The sequence below is a fragment of the Hypanus sabinus genome, chromosome 2, assembly GCF_030144855.1.
Source record: "Hypanus sabinus isolate sHypSab1 chromosome 2, sHypSab1.hap1, whole genome shotgun sequence".
Taxonomy (NCBI): Eukaryota; Metazoa; Chordata; class Chondrichthyes; order Myliobatiformes; family Dasyatidae; genus Hypanus; species Hypanus sabinus.
Window position 1 is genome coordinate 169350954 of NC_082707.1, and position 21794 is coordinate 169372747.

The 21794-nt window shown below is 37.0% G+C and overlaps 1 protein-coding gene across 4 annotated transcripts in view; it reads left to right on the forward strand.

Annotated features, from left to right (window-relative positions):
• ppp2r5ca (protein phosphatase 2, regulatory subunit B', gamma a) overlaps positions 1-21794 on the forward strand; it is a 134493-nt gene that overhangs the window by 84822 nt on the left and 27877 nt on the right. For all 4 annotated transcript variants that reach the window (XM_059959218.1, XM_059959223.1, XM_059959233.1 and 1 more), the window contains 6 exons: positions 1566-1625; positions 9481-9589; positions 11575-11628; positions 14739-14909; positions 15081-15208; positions 17257-17358. In XM_059959218.1, coding sequence (XP_059815201.1) covers positions 1566-1625; positions 9481-9589; positions 11575-11628; positions 14739-14909; positions 15081-15208; positions 17257-17358 — 624 coding nt within the window. The remainder of the gene's footprint in view (positions 1-1565; positions 1626-9480; positions 9590-11574; positions 11629-14738; positions 14910-15080; positions 15209-17256; positions 17359-21794) is intronic.

The following is a 21794-nucleotide window of genomic DNA, read 5'->3' on the forward strand; positions in this document are numbered from 1 at the left end:
TCATTGAGACAAAACATGTAGACATTCAATGCAAAACAAGCAAGAAATTACTTTGAAAAGGGCAATTAGAAGAGAAAGAAACAAATTCAATCAGTTTGAAATTTACTATTTCATTTTTAAAATTTTAACAGCTTGCTTTTAAGATAATCATGTTGATAATTTGGGTCTGCATCCTACCACAGACGTTTCCTCTGTTTTCTCCACCCCACTTCTGCGATCACCAGTTCTTCACTTCTCCAATTCAGTTGAAGAGTACTTGATCTGAAGTGTTGGCTCTTTCCTGATGGATGTTGCTGGATCTGCAAACATATTGTGATTTTCTGCTATTGTTAAACAATAACTATTTACAGTTTGGTGACTTACCTTATCATAACAACAACCTCTCATTCGATGTCAGCAAGACCAAGGAAATAAATATAGACATCAGGTTAAGAAAATCAGAGGTCCATATTGCGGTCTCATTGGAGAATCAGAGGTGGAGAGGGTTAGAAACATTAAGTTCCCAGAGGTGCTATTATCTCATCGGACTTGTATTGGACCCAGCACACAAGTGCAATTATGAAGAAAGCACGGCAGCACCTCCACTTACTTAGGAGTTTGCGGACATCTAGAAGTTTGACAAACTTGTATAGATGTGTAGTGGAGAGTATACTAACTGGCTGTATCATAGTCTGGTATGACAAAACCAATGCATTTGAATGGAAAATTCAACGAAAAATAGTGGATACAGCTCAGTCCATCATAGGTATAGACCTCCCAACCATTGAGAGTTACTTTTCTGAAATTTAAGGTGCAGTAATGGATTGGATTGTGCTTAACAAGCTCTCTCGCCTTTCTGTATGGTAACCTCATTGCCACACTTATCTCCTGAAGTCACTACTGTCTTCTGCAAAGCGTAGTGAGCAACTAAGCTGCAAACAATGGAAAGTTTGGCCCAGCCCACAGACAGTTCTGATGATCTTTTTACATTTTATAATCTCATGACCTTTTCATTGCTTCAGATGTCTCACTATTAAGTGAGACATGATGATTTTTAAATAAATTTATAAACTAACACATTTAATTATTTAAAGTAACAACAATAAGATATTTAACACAAACCCCTGTTATATAAGGAAAACAAATCTACCATGAGGAAAAAGAGTAAGTTCTAAATGAAAGTAAGCAATCCATGCAAATGCATGGGTGGAGTTAAGCTGAGGGGCACATTTGATGTGTATCTAGCCCCTTGCATCAGCAAATAACGATGCCTTGGACCCATGGTATGTCTACAGAAGAGTCAGGTGCTTGTTCATTATGCTGTCTTCCTAACTTTTCATGCTTCAATGCACAAGCGTGGAGTTTGAAACGTATCAAACACCCTGCAATTAGTGCACAAAGCTGTACATTCCAACCCATATATTTTATACCATATTAGACTTGCCTCATACTTGGGTTGGAAATGAAGTTCTATGAGCATTCAGTAACTATGCTTGCATAATTTAGCATTATTCTGCTTTTGGATTTAGTTGATTAATGGTGTACATAACCATAAATCTATTTATAATAACTTTCCTTTATCCTAGGTTTATTTATGAAACAGAACACCACAATGGTATCGCAGAACTGTTGGAGATTTTGGGAAGGTGAGTGATTGCTGTCTTTGTAAGTGCTTTGGAGATCTTTTTGTTGTTAAGGCCATGAATTTCACATTTTGAAATAATAATGTTTTGGAACTGCAATATTATGATCACCATTGCACTGTGGAACAGTGCATGGTTTAGCCATTCTGATCTGAGCAGATTTTTAAATAGGTCTGTGGTATATGTAGAGGAAGTGTAACTAGGTTGCAGGTACTGTTTCAATTCATGCGGTAACCCATTTGAATTTATACGTGCTTGTGATACGTCTTAATACTCCAGTGGGTGTTTGCATTTACAAAAATCATGTTCTACATTCTGTGCTAGTACAGATAAAGATCTCAAAATAATATGAACAAAATTAATTAAAAGCTCCAAGTAATTATATTTAATGCAGAATTATCCAGGATCTGTGAGCCTCATCGTTTTCTCAGAAAACTGTCAATCTTGTGTTTTGAGTGATTTTAGGTCGTGCAAGTTTTTAACCTGTAAAGTCCTCCATTTCAAGTGGAAGATGAATCTTTCAAGGTTCATAGAGTATTTCTAAACCAAATTTACCAAGATTTCAACAATGCTTTTCTTAAATGTGTATGCGTACTTCCGTTAGGAAATACAGTTGGCCCTCCTTATCCACAGGGGATTGGTTCTGGGACCCCCCCCCCCCCCCCCCCCCCCCGGTGGATGCCAAAGTACGCAGATGCTCAAGTCCCTTATTTAACCTGTCTCAGTGCGGTGGACTTAAGGATCTGTGTGTGCTCGGGACCCACGACCCACGGCTGCTGCTGAATCCACAGTGTTTCTGTTCTGTTGCTGGAAAACGATCACGATTGAAAATAAAGTGGAAATAATAAAGCGGTCAGAAAGAGGTGAAATGCCATCAGTCATTGGAAAAGCGTTGGGATACAGTCGGTCAACGATCAGAACAATTTTAAATGATGAAGTGAGAATAATGGAGCATGTGAAAGGCCCTGTCCTGATGAAAGCTACAATTATTACTAAGCAATGCAGTGGTTTAATTATTGAAATACATACATTTCTTGGGTGTTTTTATATGTATAAAAAGGTAAAATATATACTAAGACAAACTTTTGACTAACTGACGCTAAATAATACCGGATGTATCTGTTCCGACTTGCTTATAATACCTAATACAAAGTAAATACTATGTAAATAGTTGTTATACTTTATTGTTTAGGGAATAATGACAAGAAAAAAAAATCTGTACATGACCTGATCCGTGGTTGGTTGAATCCGTGCATGCAGAACCCACAGATTAGGAGGGCCGACTGTAATAGGGTGTAACTGGGGCTTGTCTTGGGGGGGGGGGATTGGTCTTTTGCCTTTATGGTTTTTCTTACTGTTTAGAAAAATTAATTAATTTCAGACCCTTTTTTAAAGAGATCTTAAAAGTTTTGCTTAAGGGCAATAGATATGTTCAGATTTTTTGGGCAACGTTACTTAAGATATTACATTCTTCATAATTTGTCAATTGTTACAATAATTCATTCTGCTCCAATTATATAATATGTATTTAAAACTAATTTTCAGATATTCCATTAAATCTTTATTTATTTATTGGTTTGCATGCAAGGAATTGCATTTCATTTTCAAAATGTATTCTTAAATGTACCTGCAACTGTGGAAGGTATATGGTGAAGTCTTGCTGCAAGGGCTCATTGCAAAACATTTCACCAATAGGTTCATCTGCTTTATTCAGAATCATCTACATCTCCACCATTGCCCAAACAAATGCAGTAATGACATTGCATGCTTCCTCATGGTTTCTTTTTGTAGCCTGTCCTGCTTCAGATGCAAAGGCTGAATCTTAATCCTGTGTTATGATTTTTGGGTGCTTTGAAATTTGATAGGTAATTTTGCCAACAGGTAATCTTTGAAATTTATAAGTTTGGCCATGTTTGTGGAGGATACAAAGATTGGAGGAGGGGTAGATAATGTCGAGGAAGCAGGGAGGCTACATAAGGGCTCAGATGGATTAGGAGAATGACCAAAGAAGTGGCAGATGGAATATAGTCTTGGGAAGTATGTAGTCATGCACTTTGGTAGAAAGGGTAGAACAGACTTTTCTAAACAGGAAGAAAATTCAAAAATCTGAGCTGCAAAGGGACTTGGGAGTCTATGTGCAGGATTCCCTAAAGATTAACTTGCTGGTTGAGTCAGTGGGGAGGAAGGCAAATGGATTGATAGCACTCATTTGGAGAGGACTAGAATATAAAAGCAAGGATGTAATGCTGAGGCTTTATAAGGTACTTCAGAGGCCTCACTTGGAGTATTGTGAGCAGTTTTGGGCCCCGTATCTTAAGGATGAGAAAAGGTTCATTCACGAAAATGATTATGGAAATGAAATGAAAATGAAAGAAAATTTGAGGAGCATTTGGTGACAGGGCCTGTACTCACTGGAGTTTTTAAAAAATGAGGGGACCTCATTGAAACCTATCGAATATTAAAAAGCCTATGTGGAATGGTCCCACACTCTCCTACTGTAGGCAATATTCATGTCTAGAGGGTACAGTCTTAGAATAAAAAGATGTCCCTTCAAATAGCATTCAAGGGGAATTTCTTTAGCCAGGGGTGGTGAATCTGTGGAATTCATTGCGGCAGATGTCTGTGGAGGCCAAGACGGGTATTTAAAGCAGAGGTTCTTGATTAGTAAGAGTGTTAGCAGTTACAGGGAGAATGCAGAAGAATAAGGTTGAGAAGGATAATGAATTAGTCACAAGGGAATGGCAGAGCAGACCCAATGGGCTGCATTCTTGTAGTGATAAGTAGAATAGATGAGGAGGACCTAATGACTGTGGTTAGTTTCTGGAAAGCTTTTAATAAGATCACACCAAAAAAAATTAGTTAACAAGGTTGGAATACATGGAATTGATGGTACTCAACTTACGATGGGATTGGTAATTGTATAGAAAGCAATGAATGGATCAGTATCATGTTTGCAAGCTTGTGGGTCCCATGGGAGTTGATGTTTAAGGCCCCAGCTATTCCCAGTCTCAGTGATTCGGCTGTCATGTTTCTAAGTTTGTTGATAGTAAACTAGGTGAGACTGAGTGGAAAAGATTCTTCAAAATAATACAGGAAACCTGATATGATGGGTAAGAACAAGACAGATAGGATATAATCTGGAAAAATGAAAGATCTTCCACTTTCATATACATAATCAATGCAGAGCATTTGTTAAATGGCAAGAAACTGACAGAATCAGAATCAGAATCCTTTATTATCACCAAGTATGAGGACACATACGGGGAATTTGATGCCGGTTTCCCTGACCTCCCTCTGTACAGAATTAAAAGCAAACAAAAACAATAGTGCAAATAATCATAAACTATATACAATGAGTTCCACCTCATTGAATGTACAGGTGGACTTGATTTATAATAGACTAAAATTCAAGTGTTCATAAGACTGATGACATACAGAAAGAAACTGTTCTTGTACCTATTTGTCCTGGCATAAAGCACTTACCACAAGGAAGGAGTTGGAACCGGTGATGTCCAGGGTGTGATGGGTCTACAATAATGCTGCTTGCTCACTTCCTTACTGTAGATGCATATAAGTCCTGGATCGAGGGCAGCTTCACACCAATAATCCTTTCCACTGCCCTGACTGTTCTTTTGGAGTCTATTCTTGTCTTGTTTGGTAGCTGATCCAAACCAGACAGTGATGGACGAACAGAGAACAGACTGGATTATTCCTGAATAGAATTGAATCCTGAGGTAGGTTGTACTTCCTGAGTTGACGTAGGAAATACAACCTCTGCTGAGCCTTTTTGATAAAAGTGTCTGCGTTGGGTGTCCACTTCAGGTCCTGAGAGATTGTGACACCCAGAAATCTGAAGGTCTCCACAGCAGACACAATACTGTTGAGTATAGTGAGTGGGGGGAGTATTGGGGGGCTACTTCTGAAGTCCACTGTCATCTCCAAAGTCTTGAGCGTATTTAGCTCCAGATTGTTCTGACCACACCAGAGAGCCAGCCGTTCCACCTCTCATCTGTATGCAGACTCATCACTGTCTGGGATAAGGCCAATGACAGTTGTGTTGCTGCAAACTTCAGGAGTTTAACAGATGGATCCAGTGAGGTGCAATCATTAGTGTAAAGGGAGAAGAGCAGTGGGGAGAGCACACATCCCTGGGGGGCACCGGTACTGATTGTCCGGGTGCTGGAGATGATGCTCCCCAGCCTCACTTGCTGCACCCTGTCAGTCAGGAAGCTTGTGATCCACTGACAGATGGTGGGGGAGACAGTGAGTTTCGAGTGGAGGATTTCTGGGACGATGGTGTTAAACGCTGAGCTGAAGTCAACAAACAGGACCCTCACAGAAGTTCCTGGGTTGTCGAGGTGTTGCAGAATGTAATACAGTCCCATGTTGACTGCATCATCCACTGACCTATTTGCCCGATAAGCAAACTGCAAGGGGCCTATGATGTCCTTCAGGTGAGCCAACACTAGTCTCTCAAAAGGACTTCATGACCACAGATGTCAACAATTACACACAGGTGTCTTGGAACTGCCATGAATATTCAGGGTGGCAGGTTTAATTTACAAGAAGAGATTAAGCAGGCTAGGAGGATATGAGGGGATCTCTTAAACTAGCACATTTCTTAAGTAGTACTGTAGGCTGAATGGAGGGAAGCTGTTTCTCCTGATTAAGAAGCCCATAATCGTGGGGTACTGTTTGAGTATTAGCGCCAGTTTAGACTTGGATGAGGAAAATGTTGTCACTCAGAGGGTGGCTAAATTTGGAATTCTTTACTCTGCTTGGCTTTAAAAATTCAGTCATCGTGTTTATTCCAAAGATCCAGTATGAATCATGATAATGCTGTAAAAGGTAGAAGATCAGCGATGATCTTGATGAATTATAGAGTGACTTAGAAAGAGCAGTAGGCCATCTAGTCATTTTCTTGTATTATGTTTTCTCTGCTTCTGAAAAATACCTTTCTTTGTTTGAAGACACTGCATTTTTCATGCATGTGAATTCTAAATAAGTGCTAGTAGATACAGAGTTCTAACTAGTGACAATAAATCAGCACCTTAAATAAAATACTTGGTGCTCCTGCATTATTGAAACTGTCGTGGTTGGGGATTAAGGGAAGGTTATTTCATGTAATAGTTATGAAGTTTTCATTTAGTAAATAAAGTAATTATATTATTTACAGGAAAAGATTACTTGTATGCCCTAATGAAAATAGGTGAATGTCAGGTAATTGCTGCCATCTGCTGTTCTTGCATACCTAAGTTGGTGCACTTCTGAAAGTAATGTAATTAGCAAAACAGCATTGTGAAAGGCCATGTATAAATGCAATCATGTGAACAGATTAATATTTATTAAATATTGCTTGCATTGAGGATTAATTCTTTCATAACAAATATCAACAACAACATATTTTGGAGGCTGTTAACTAATATCTGTTGTTGCATATAGAAATTTCCTGAACTTTACAAAATGTTACTTAGTAGTTTGCCAATCGTTATAACACAATTCTGACAGCTGGCTACTAGATTTTAACTGTATTGAGTTGAGGTCTGAAGAATTGGTAAGATGCACCGGCGAGCAATATGGCCAATGGCAATGTCCTGTGGGCAATTCATGAAGCTACTACTTTTTCAAATATTCTATTACTAAGTAGCATGTGTTATACATTTTGATGGTGTGTTTTTTGAGCCAATTGAATGTTGTTGCTTTGCTGTCTCCAAGGGAGTTCAGTGAGGTTGGAAGTGGAGTTTGCAGCCTGGAGTCAGGGCATAACCCATGATCAACTCCATTGCTTCTCTCCGATTTAGACGTTGAACAAGGCTGAAATCAATGAGGACAAGAGCAGTGGTCGAGCAGCTGTTCAGCGCCATCAGCAGTCTTCAACTCCCTCCTTAGCTGCAGTTGGAGGAAAGTGTAGGAGTCTTGGGATCCACATTCCAAGGATTGATCAGAGAGATTGTAGACCCTTTTTGGGGGACTTTGAGACTTAATGTTGCATGTGTTTCTGGATTTTGGTTACTCTGTTTTTGCTGTTTCTGAGCAGTTTGATCAGGGTAATCAGTGCGAACTGGGGAGCTTCGGCAAAGAATAGTCCTATGCCCTGCAGGGGGCTAGCGGCATGACGCTGAACTGAATTAAACTAAACCTTGCAACATGGATCCCAGGTGATTTGAGTCCTGACACTTCTGTATCACCTTATTGATGGCAGCAGTGAGAAGAGAGCATGACCTGGGTGGTGGAGGTCCCTGATAATGGATGCTGCTTTACCTGTGCTGGACTGGATCGTATTTACTACGACTTTTAGTATTTTCCATTGAAGAGCTTTCATGTTTCCATACTAGGCTGTGATGCAGCCAGTCAATATACGCTTCACCACAGAACTACAAAAGTTTGTCAAAATTTTAGATGTCATGCTGACTCTTCACAGACTCCTAAAGAAGTAGAGGCATTGAAGTACTTTCTTCGTAATTGCACTTGTATGCTGTGCCCAGTACAAGTCCTTTTGAAATGATGACACCGAAGAATTTAAAATTGCTAACCCTCTCCACCTCTGATCTTCCAGTGAGAATTGGCTCATGGGTTTGTGGATTCCTCCTCGTGAAGTCAATAATCAGCTGCTTGGTCTTGCTGACATTGAGTTAAAGGTGGTTGTGGCACCACTCATTAAATAAAATAAACTAATATTCTCTACTTGAGCAATGTCACTGGAAAAATAAGTGATTTTGTAGCTTTCTGAACACTCATATCCTACAGGAAAGATCTCACTCTAGATTTTGGGGGGGGGGGTGGGAAACAGATGTTTCAAGCACGAGTGCTTTCACATTGTTAGCAGTCAAGAAAGCAGAGTTATAATTATGTTGTGATATTAAAAGAAGAAATATGATCTGAAGCCTACAACAGTCTTTATTATGGGAGAGGGGAACTAAAAATTGAGCATATTTGCTCAGGACACCAAGGCCATCAAAGTGTGCAGCATTATCTTTACTAGCTGGGAAAATAGATTGAAAAATGGCAGGTGAAATTTAATGCAAGCAAGTGTAAGGTGTTGCACTTTAAAAGGACAAACCAGGGTATCACATATACAATGAATGGTAGCACTGTGCGGTGGAATAAAGAGACCTGGGGAAACAGATCTATAATTTCTAGAAAGTGGCATCACAGGTAAGTAGTGTAAATTTTTATCAATTTATATTTTATTACACTGAGGTAGTGAAATTATTTTAGTCTTTTCAAGCTCCTAGCTCCCATCTTTCCTTCTCTACTAAATTGTGCAAATTGTGTTTGTCATACAAATCTGGCAGAAGAATTAAATGCCTGAGTACCTTTATGTCTGATTTTTATTAGAAACAAGTTCAAAAATGTTAAGTTCATGACCCCTACTGAGTTCCTCCAGCATTTTGTGTGTGTTGCTCAGATTTCCAACATCTGCAGATTTTCTCTTGTTTCAGTTCATGATAGCTTCTTGAGCCATCTCATGTAAAAGAGCATGCTGGACCCAAGTTGTTGTTTTATTTTATTGTTGATGTATGAAGTAACTGCCTGCACAGCCTTTTTTCCTTAGTGAGTTCTATGCCTTTTCTGTTCATTTGTAAAATCAATTAGAATTGTCTGGAATGGTGAGCATTATCTTTGCCCCAAATAACAGTAGTAGGTGAAAATATAAACAGCTGAATTGGTTTTGTAGGTGTTCTTGAATTTCATTTGGGACTTGCATTTGTGTCCAACTTTTTCTCCATTTTTATTGAAACAGCCTAATTATTGATTTTGAGAAATTCCACAGGCAATCTAGTAATAAGCAGCTCTTTTTGTTTCAACTAGTCAAAGTCAAATTGTTCAATTAATTGATATTTCTTTTTCTTTTCAGTATAATTAATGGATTTGCTTTGCCATTAAAAGAAGAGCATAAAGTTTTCCTGCTGAAAGTATTGCTACCACTTCACAAAGTAAAATCTCTTAGTGTCTATCATCCACAGGTAATTTGAAATTTAGATACTTATTCAAATATAGATGTTCTTAAATATGAAGCAGTAATATATTAAGTTATTAATTCCACATTGGATTAACATGGAAATAAATCAGTTTATATATTCTGGCAAGTTATATGGTGCAATATGTTTTGTAATGTTGCATTAACCTTTTTTTCTATGGAAGTGTGAGGAAGAACCTGTTAATATTGATTCCTAAATGCAGCCATGGCACCATTTTAACTTCAGAAATCATATTTGTAGGAAAATATTTTGGCTTAATTTGTTTTTAAATGAACCTAGCAAAGGATTTTTTTTAAATTTGTTTCACCAGTTCTGATTTTTTTGATCTTACTCTCCACGATTGCTCAGTGTCCGTTCCAGAAATGCATGCAGTTGTCTACTGAACCTACCACTGGTGATTTTTTTTTTAAGTTTTTTTTTTATTTTGTTATACTTTGTGTATGTAATGTCTGAGGATTTTAGACAGTACTATTCTACACCGTAGTGTAGCAATTTGTGCAACGCCATTACAGCAGCAGCAACCCAGGGTCAATTCTGCCGCTGTCTTTCAAGTTTATAATTTGATTAAATGAACTCTTCCAAGTTAAGTTTCTTTCACAGCCTTTAACCAAATTTCAGAAAAAAATTCTTCATTTGAGTTTGTACACTCTCCCTGTGACCACATGGGTTTGCTCCAGTTTTCTCCCGAATTCCAGAGATCTACAGATTTGTTAATTGGTCACACCTAGGATAATTCATCATACCTTATCAATTAGCTATTAGTTTGCTAACAAATTTGAAAATCTTTACAACTGGAAAATATGAGAAAAGAAAAATTATTCACAACAAATGAAAGGATTTTTTCTTGAAATTTGGTTAAATGCTATGAAAAAAACATAACTTGCTGAAGTGTTCCATGAACCAAATTATAACTTCTATTAATTAATAACAAATTATTTCATTTTTAAAAATATCACCACCTATAAAATGGTCATTGTAAATTGTCTCATGATTAGGTTGGGGTTAAATCAGAGTTGTTGGAGGTTGTTGGATGTTGTGGCTTGAAGAGCTTATTCTGTGCTGTATCTCTAAGTAAAATAAAATATCAATAATGAAGCCAGTGCTTTACACACAATCCTTTGAAGATTTACTGAATTTTATGGTGATAATGCAGCTCTTCATGTGCCTCAAACTAACACAAATTGACACATTTCTAATTTAATGAGGCCAGATCTTAAAGGTAATGGGTGTTATTTATTTGGTCATTGCAAAAGTTTATCATGAATTGCACAAGCTCTCGATTGACTTAATTGCTCAGATTAACCACTTTGTGTGATATAAGCTACTTTAGCTTGGCTATACTACAATAATAAAGATTCCATTTATTCCTAAAGAAAAAAGTAAATCTAGAAGAAATAATCTGCCTCCGTCACCTTTGTGTCTTATTGGTGGTTTCAGTTGCAGAATAGTTTGCTCTCACTTTTAATTTGTAAATAGTTTGTTTTGTGCCCTGTTTCTGAAAGGGAAGGATTCAGTAGTTCTGCTTTTCACTGCACACTTATTCTAAATAACCTCGTCAAAAGTTTTACTGCCATATTGCACTGACAATATCTAATTCCACTCAGTAATCGAGACTCTGTAAGTTTCTTTCAGTGGTTTAGCACTGATGGGCAATTTTTTTACCTTATCATTTGAAGACCTTGTAGTCAGCAAAATTCAGCGACTTTTTTTTATTTTCTGTGTTGTATATCTGCACAGACGTATGGTAAAACTTGAACAATTTTGATTAGTTCCTCCTTTGGCAAAAATCATGGAAATTTCCATAGTTGATATCTATGATTTGTCATTAAATTTGCATGTGTAAAGTTACTCTTAAACAACATTGCATTTGAATAAGAATTTCTGCAAAGTGAGGAAGCCTACTACACAAGCATTTAAGTTTTAAAGAGAAATATACACATTGCTTTAACTTGGTTTTACTCTTTATTTAGTTGGCGTACTGTGTGGTGCAATTCCTAGAAAAAGACAGCACCCTTACGGAACCTGTGAGTTGACATTAATTATATGATCTCAGTTTATTTTACATTTAGATGTTATAATAATTTTAGGGAAGGTATAATTAATATTCTTTTTTGAAAGTGTCTTGTTTTTAAAGATTTTGAATTTGATTTCTTGAAAATATTCCAGTTAGGTGTCCATAAAGACAATATAAAGTATCTAAATTTTAAGTTAGATGGGGGAAAACTGTAAACTGGTGTCTGCAAAAACCGAGTGAGGAAAAAGAGGTAGGTGGAGAACAAAATAAGTGAATCATTATTTCAGAATGGTAAGATTCATAAATATTTGTGTTCAATCAGTTAAGTATGCAGGCTCAGAAAGTGGAGTAAAAACTTGCAGGTGCATGAAGCAATTAAGGATATTTGAATTTTGCATATTGTTATGAGATCTCAAATAGAAATGTAAAAAACAGTCTTGCCACTGTTGTGCAGGGCATTACTGAGATGATAGTTGATGTACTACGTACAGTCTGTGTTGCAAGAGGATGTATAGAACTTGCGAGATTGATTCTTGGTAAGAGAACATGTTGACTTGCGAATGGTAACTGGAAGTTTGATCTATACCAGCAAGAGGTTGGATATCTCGTGGAAACAAAAGTCTCTGAAAGGGATTGATAGAGGACAGAATACAAAGACATTTCCTTGAGCTGGAGGATCTAGAACCTGAAGTAGGCCTTTTAAGAACAGCATAAAATTACATGTTATGTGATTGTAAATTTTTAGAATTCTCTACCTCAGGACTAAGGATGAAAGTCAATGATCGGAATCAGAATTGACATATAGTTTTTTTTTATAAGTACATTTGAGGATAAGTTGGTGGTTTTGAAGTGGATCTGAAGTACAGGATCAATTGGGATTATATAAAATGGTGGAGCAGGCTTAAATGGATGAGTCCAACTTTTTTTTGTACTCTCATCTTTCAAGAGTTTATTTTTAACAAATAAGAGCATAAGAAATAGGATCAGAAATAAGTCATGCTGACTCTGCTATTCATCAGATTGTGGCTGGTGTATCCATTGATTCCCTTATGCTCATAAATCTTTTGATTTCAGTTTTCTTTGAACATAGTAACAGCATCCATAGTCAACTGGGGTAGAAAGTTAGAAAGGCTCACCACAAGTAATAACGCATTCTCCTTATCTCAGTACTAAACTATGTACTACTTACTGGTTTTGCTTTGTCTCCAAGATACAACAAAATACTTTTATTAGCATGCCATATAGAGAGATCATGCCAAGCATAATTGTGTTGGTAATACAAAGAAAGCAATGCAGAATACTTGTGTGTAAAAGCACCTTGGTCTCTTTGAACATTAACACTATCCAACCTCTCACTATTTAACAAATATTTTGCTTTTCTGTCCACCGACGTAGTTGACCTGGCACTTTCCATAAGAGCAGAATCAGCCACTTGGCCCATCAAGTCTGCTCTGGCATTTTATCACAGCTGATTCATTTTTCTTCTCAGCCCCAATCTCTTGCCTTCTCCCCATATCCTTTCGTGCCCTGACTAATCAAGCATCTATCAACTTCTGCCTTAAGTATACCCAATGTCTTGTCCTCCACAACCACCTGTGACAACAAATTCCACTGACTCCCCGCTCTGGATTTAAAAAAAAAATTCTCCTCATCTCCATTCTAAAAAGATGCCCCTCTATCTTGAGGCTGTGTCTTCTGGTCTTAAACTCTCCCACTTCACATCCATTCTATTGAGGCCTTTCACCATTCGATAGGTTTCAATGAGGTCACCCCTCACTGACTCACAGTGAGTGCAGCCCAAAGGCATCAAACATACCTCATATGGCAAGCCTTTCAATACCAGAATCATTTTCATGAACCTACTTTGAACTCTCTCTAAGAAAGCACATCCAGCCTCAACATTACATCCTTTTATAATTTTCCGATTATTTCTATCGACGGCAATGGTGGAGGTGGAAACGATGGGGTCTTTTAAAAGACTCCTGGATGAATACATGGAGCTTAGAAAAATAGAGGGCTCTGGGTAAGCCTAGGCAGTTCTAAGGTAAGGACATGTTCGGCACAGCTTTGTGGGCCAAAAGGCCTGTATTGTGCCGTAGGTTTTCTATGTTCTATGTTTCTAAAAATTAAACTTTGAGCTTTTGAACTACTTACAGTTAAAAAAGGTATAGTCATGTGAGAAAGGTTATTTTATTATTTATTAAAAACAAAAATAATGAAAATACATAATTCTGGTTTTCTATGTAGGTTCTATGTTCTCTGTAGGTGTTCTATATTTCCATGCTCTGTTCTTGACCAATTGACAAATATTCTGCTTCAATGTCCACCAGAGTGATTGACCTGGCGCTTTCCAATTGTATTCCTTCTGCTCTGTTCTTGACCAGTTCAGCTTATTATCACACTGAAGCCTCTTTATGTCCTTTTTCTTAGACTCAATCTACCTAATTTTGTATTGTCAAACTGGAAATATGTTATTTGTCCCCTCAGTAAATAATGTTAATTGGTAATAGCCAGGGCTCAAGCAACAGTCTCCTTGGTACCTCACCTATGTAGCCAACATGAGAATGTTGTATTTAATCCCAATCTTTACTTGCTCTTCACAGCCAATTCTTAACCTTGGCTTGAATTTTGTTAACCATCATCCTTATGCAGGACCTTGTCAAAGTTTATTTTATTCCCTTGTACTCCATTCCTCCAACTTTTTAAGCCGCTTTTCTTTTGCTTTTTTTAAACATACCTGTAAAAGCTCACACAATGTATTTCAATTAGGAGTATTTAACTTTTTGAGATACAATGCATAATAAATTTTAGGTTTTTTTTGTAATAGGCAATTGGAAATATATCTAATAGTGGAAAACATTTAAAGGTTAAAATTTTCAAATGCAACGCTGTTGAAATATAAACATCTTAATGAATTAATCAACTTTTGTCTTAAAAAAATCACGAGCTGTCATTTTAACTGTAGGAAGCTTATTAATGTAATTTGTAAGCAGTTTCACAAACTAGTACTTACCATTTTCATTCAATTGTGATGCTTTTGGCTGTTACTTTGTTCAAGCATATGAATGTGTTTTAGAGTTTTCAAAGTTTTGAGCTCCAATACTGCTTTGACTTTTATAGGTAGTTATGGCATTGCTCAAGTATTGGCCAAAGACGCATAGTCCAAAAGAAGTGATGTTTCTAAACGAACTGGAAGAGATTTTGGATGTCATTGAACCTTCAGAATTTGTAAAGGTCATGGAACCCCTGTTTCGACAGCTGGCAAAATGTGTTTCCAGTCCTCATTTTCAAGTAAGCATTAGGTTGTACAGAAATTTGAGATACTACTTTAATTTGTGTCTTTATTTTTGATGTTTCAGACAAAAATTGTCATCCCATAAAGGGTCTGCTTCAGTGAAATGATAAAAGTTGCATTTGAAAATTATAGTGTCCAGAATTCTTTGTTTTTGTTCTGCATTGTAGGTGGCAGAGCGAGCCCTTTATTATTGGAATAATGAGTACATCATGAGCCTCATCAGTGACAACGCAGCCAAGATCCTACCCATTATGTTCCCATCCTTGTATCGTAATTCAAAGACTCATTGGAACAAGTAAGAGGACCACTATTTTGTGTTATCTTTGGCTTTTCAGAAGCTCAATAAAAAAAATTGAAGCAATTTCTAGGTAATAATTACTCTAATAAAAGCATGAATATTAAAAAGGGTTATTTCTCTGATTGTCAAACTTAACTACATAAATCTTCACATGAAATAAAAACAAACATTTCATTTATACAATGTAAAATGGAATATACGTCAAACATCCAACTATATTTTTGAACTATGAAGTATGTTTGATGCCAGTATGTATAAACAGTTTTCATTGAGATGTGATCAGGGATATTCAGCCACTTGAACCCATTCAGCCATTTGATAAGGTTATAATCTACACCCTATTCCATTCATCTTCATTGCTTTACATTACCAATGCCCTTAATCACAAAGTGTGACTCACCAGCCATAGCCTTTTGAGAGTGAGGGAGTTCTGTTTTTTTTGCTGCTTTGAAAAAATTACCAGAATAATAATTTTGGAATTCTGCTCTTATTTATTTTTCCTGTCAAAAGAAATTGTTTCTCTTATGTGACCCTAGACAAATTAAGTTTTAATGTATGTTGCCTCTGTGTAGATTGTGTGCACTGTGTATCCCTCAGAATTTACTATTTGTGCTCTGATTTATTTGGTAAATTCTCTAGCCTTGTGTTTAGTACCTTATAATGCCACTTTGAAACATCAGAGGATCTGTTATGAAAGTTAATTTGTTCATTCACCTATGGCTGAAATGTAGTTTTCCTTAAATGTAGGTCACCTGTCAAAAGTCAGCATAGCGTAATTTGTGTACATATTGCTAAATATATTTTAATTTGGTTCCTGGGTTTACTAGGAATGTAATTAGAAAGCTTGATTGCATTATGAAAGCTCCTGTCGTCAATAACTTTATATGTTTAACATTGAACTTGTATCACAAGCGTGGACTCATTCATTTATTACTCTGACTGGCTGATAGCTTAATGGGTAGTTTACACCTAGTGCAAAACAACAAAATGTTTCAGTTATCAATTGGTCTTTTTAACAAAAGAAGTAGCTAGACTGGAGTAAAAGTGAGTAACTGATCTGATTCCAGACAAATGAGTGGTTTAAATTTATCTTTTTTGTTTTTAATGGTGTGTAGTTTGGGAACAGTTTACATTAAAATGTAAATCATTTCTTTGGGAAGAAAGCACAAGTTTAAGCTTTTAATAGATGTGCAGATTAGATTACAGTAGATTCCAGTTATGTAATTAGGACACATTTTGACCCAATTAAGCAACTGCCCCAATTTGCTGACATTTCTTGGAAATGGTCAAAAAGGTATAAAGAAAGGAAAACTACTGCTTCACTGAGTAACAAATTATGTATTCAAGTTAAATACAAAACAAATTTGAACATTACCATTATTACTACAGTACTATAAAACTGTGTATTAGTCTGAAATAGATATTAATGGAGTGTACACTGCCGTGTTCTTTTGATTTTAAAGGAGCAATATCAGCACAGACACCTAGTGCAGATAATGGGCTACCTCATGCAATGCTATCAACGTTAGCACATTCTAAATCTTCATTTTCATCATAGCATTCAAGGATGTCAATACCTTCGTAGTTCCTAACTTTTTTTAAAACTTTTTTTTATTGAGTTTTCAAATGATTACTTATTGAAGTAGTGAAATTGATTCATTTCCACTCTCAGGTGTTTCAGGCATCTCCAAGCCTAAATGCTTGAAACCACAGTAAGCAAAACAGTTCTGAATTGTCTTACTAATTATTTCTCACTAACTATCAGTGACAAAAATAGCTACTTTTTGAACACAAATACATGCAACTGATGCTATTTTAAAAACTGTTTGCTTTAAGCTCAATGTAGTGTCTAACAGACACACTAGAGCATATGACTGTTGCAATTTAGAAACTGTTCGGCAATAGTATCCTACCCCAATTAAGTGACATAGTGTCCCAAATAAGTGGCTGCCCCAATTAATTGATGGCCCAATTAACTGGAATCTATTGTATTACAGTACAATGTAACCAGACCTGCCTTAATTTAATGCTTTGTGTGTGTATAGGACTATCCATGGATTAATATACAATGCTTTGAAACTCTTCATGGAAATGAATCAGAAACTTTTTGATGACTGCACTCAACAGTTCAAAGCAGAAAGGCAAAAGTAAGTTCGTTTGCATCAGTCTAGGCGTAACCAGTTTTATTCTCACATAAAATTGTAAATTGTGTATATCTGATGTCACACTTGCATGTGAAAGGGCCCAAATATTGTATTATTTAATGGAACAACAAAGGTTAATTGAACAAGTAAGAAATGTCCAGTCAGTTATCTAATAATTTAAAAAATCTAATCTGATGGTTTGCCACTTACACTATGCAAATAGTTCATATTCCACCATGGGAAGTTGTAACATTTAATTATTAAATAATTTGGAACTGGCAACAATAATTAAGACTCAACCAATTCACTTTGTTAGTTTGGTATGGATAGCTTAATGCTGCTACTCCTTGTACGTGGGCTTTGCTGTTATGATGGCTCAGCAGAAATTAGAATATTTAGAGTCAAGGATAGAACCAGGCCCTTTTGCCCATCCAGTCCAATGTGAACTGTTATTCTTCTATTCCCATTGATCCACACCTGGAACTTCGCCCTCCATACATGCCCCATCTATGTACTTCTCAAAATTTCTTTTAAATGTTAAAACCATACCTGCATTCACTACTACTGCTGGCAGCTCTTCCCACACTCACACTACTCACCGAATGGAAAGGTTCCCTTTCAATATTTTATCTTTTACCCTTAATCTGTGACTGCCAGTTCTAGCATCACCCAACCTCACTGGGAAAAGCTTGTTTGCATTAACCCCATCTGTACCCTTCATAATTTTGTATACCAATATCAAATCTCCCCTCATTCTCCTATGTTCCAGGGACTAAGGTCCTAACCTATTCTATTTGTATACCTCTGTAACTCTGTATTCTATTTCTATAACTCAGGTCCTCGGGTATCAGTAACATCCTTGTAAATTTTCAAAGGTACAATTTAATGTCAGAGAAATGTATACAATATACATCCTGAAACGCCTTTTCTTCGCAACTATTCATGAAAACGGGCCACAAAGAATGAATGACAGTTATATCTTAGAACCCCAAAGTACCCCCCCCCCCAGCTCTCCCCTCCCGTAAGTGGCAGCAAGCAACAATCCCCCTTCCCCCACCAGCAAAAAAAAACATTGGCACTGCTACCGAGCACTCAAGCGTGAGCAAAGCAACAGCAAAGACACGGACTTGCAGTTACCCCAAAGACAGTTTCACCTAGTATTCAACATACCACGGGTTCTCGCTCCCTAATATAGGGAAAAAGAGATGTTTCCATTTTCCTAGCGAGCAGGGAGACATAACAAACAAATCACTGTATTTTTTCAATCTTGTTGATATTTTTCCTGTAGATGGGTAACCAGAATGGCACATAAAACTCCAAATTTTTGTCTCACCGATATCTTAACACAACTTCAACAACATCCCAACTCCTGTACTGAGTACTCTGACCCATGACGTCACTACTCTTCCGCCTCCATTCTGTAGTCCCTGTCCCTGTCTCCTAAGTGAAAATGGGTGAAAAAAATCATTTAAGATCTCCTCCATCTCTTTTGGCTCCAGGCAGAGATGACCATGGTAATCTTTAGGTGGACCAATTTTGTCCCTTTTATCGTTTTGCTTTTAATATACCTCTGGAAAGCCCTGTAATTCTCTTTCACCTTGTCTGCCAGAGCAACCTTGTATTCTTTTTTAGCCCTCTTGATTTCTCTCTTTGTGTTCTTTCACTCAAGTGCCTCATTTGATTCTAACTTCCTATCCCTGATATGCACATCCTTTTTTTTTTACTAGGGCCTCAATATTTTTCAATAACCAAGCTTCCGTAAATCTGTTGGCCTTGTCTTTTATTCTAGCAGAAACATTATCTCTATACTCTCAATATTTGACTTTTCAAATCCTCCCATTTACCAAGTGCCTCTTTGCTGGAAAGCAGCCTATCCCAAAGCACACCTGCCGGAACCCATTGATGCCATCAAAATTGGCCTTTCTTCAGTTTAGGATTTCAACCCTAATACCTATACTATTCCTCTCCATAATTATCTCAAAACATGATGCAGGCTGTTCCCCTACACACACTTCTGTCACCTGCCCTATATCACTCCCCCGACAGGAGATCCAATATTGCACTCACTCTAGTTGGGAACTCTACATATTGATTAAGGAAACTCTCCTAAGCATATTGACAAGCTCTATCCCATCCAATTTCATTGAAGTATGGGAGTCCTCCTTTTATTCTTTTGTTCCACCTGTATAATATCAATAGAGCTCCTATATGTAACCTCTGTGCATTGCTATGATATTTCCCATGACAAGTAATGCCACCCCTCCCCCTTGATGTCTCTTACTCTATCATGTCTAAAATATCAATGCCAGAACATTGAGCTGCCAGTCCTACCCCTCCTGCAACTGTCTCACTGATAGTTACGACATCATAAATCCACAGGCTGATCCATGCTCTTAAGTTTATCTGCTGTACCTATAATACTTGCATTAAAATAGACACATCTTGGAACATTAGCCCACTATGCTCATCAACCAGTGGATTTCTATCTTTGTAGGTTTAACATTGACTTTCCCCACAGCTACTCTACTTTTCTTAATGGTGCAAGGCAGGGTAAACAAAGGCATGAAGTTACAGACCGTAGTAAAGTGCAGCTGCAGCTATAGGTGGCTGTGAATCTAATGGGTCTCTAGCTTTTGAGTTGCACATCAGTTCTGAAATTACTGAACTGAATCCTGAGCTCTGAAGAAGCACCTTGGCCCAAAATGTCAACTCATTATTAATTTCCATAAATGCTTCCTGACCTCCTGAGTTCTTCCAGCATTTCATGTGTGGTTGATCCTCCAATATTGTTACCAGCAACTCCATGGATAGGTGCATTTGGAATTGGTAGTTTGGTGAGGACAACAGCAAGCAGGTTTATCCCTTCTAAATTTCACAACCCATCTCTCACATATCGGTAGTTATATCTTGCATCAGTAGTTGTGCTAGATATGGTGATGGATGTTGAAGTCTTCCAACTAGAGTGCATTCTGCCTTGTTACATCAAGTAGCCTTACTACTTTCAGTGCTTCTTCCAACAGTAAACTGAGGTAAATAGTAGGTGTTGATCAACAAAAGATTTCCTTACCCTTGGAGTCTGAATTTATAGATAAAGCCATTGCTTCTCTACTGTATAGCCCTGTGATAATCTGTAATTTTTTCTTCTGCAATCAGGTCTGGGAGCATGCTTTTTATTTTTTTCTTTTTCAATCTTTCTCTTCTCCTTTTGTATTTCTTTAGTTGATCTGCTTTGACTAATCTTCAAGGAAAGAAATTGCAAATGCTGGAAATCTGAAATAGAAAATGTGCAAATGTTCTACAAATCAGTTACTATCTGTAAAGAGCATAAATAAACATTACAATTGATTACCTATCTTCTGAATTTGATTTCATGTTTAAGTCATTGCTTTTACTTTGTAATAGCTCACCTGGGTTTTCACAAAGCTGGTTAATATTTTTTACCCGGAATCCATCATTACATTGCTTTTAGCTTAACTTTCCACAACAATAGAAAATTTATTTTCCTTTGACTATCTTCATTATTTTGAAATCTGTCTAATTAACATTAAATGTTGTGCTGTAATCCTTGATAAGTTCTGGATAGCATGTGTGTTGATTATTGAAAAGCATACATTAAGTTGTCCATCAAAAGGCTAATGAAAAGAATTCAAGCATAATGCAGAAGAACTGCCGCAACTTTTCTAAGCAAGATGTACTCTGGAATGCAAACCTGAAAAGGCAGTAGAAATAGATTTGGTGATTTTGAGGAATACTGCATAATTACTTTCAGGATAAACAAATAATCCAGCTTTGTGAAAGGCTAATTGAGTTATTACTAGCTCAAGCTCAGTGTACAGACTACTCCGTAAGGAACATCATTTTGTTTCTGTGCAAGAATTATTAGCTAGTTAACAGGAAATACAACATACCTCAAATCAAATTAGTATTTGCAAAGTATATGAGTAGGAATAGAATTTTTAGTTTGTAGTTAACAGTAAATAGTTTGCCAGTAGCAAAAAATGGACGAGATACTTGAGGAGATATTTAATTGTGATTTGTGAGGTAATAACTTTTATGGGAGGGTGAAAGAACAGGATACTAAGGGGTGTAGATGAAAAGTGACACTTGGGTATTTGGATTTCTGAAAACAACTGTAGGTAAATTGCTCTAAGTTGTAACTAGATTGTGAGATTAGTATTAGGAAAAATGGCTTATATTGCAGACAAGACGGACAAAATTTCAAAAGGAAAATTTGTTTGTGGTAATTGGTAAGCGCCAATAACCTATTTATTTCTGAAGTGGAGCACATTTTATCCCTTGCACAGCACCTTTTTATACAACTCAAGGGATATGATGGATTTATTTCATGTGGCCTGCTGTAGAAGCAGGTGAGTCTGGGATGGTAAATGGCAAGCTCTGCTATTGGCCTGCAATGGGGGGAGGGGGTGTTGAGGTCAGAA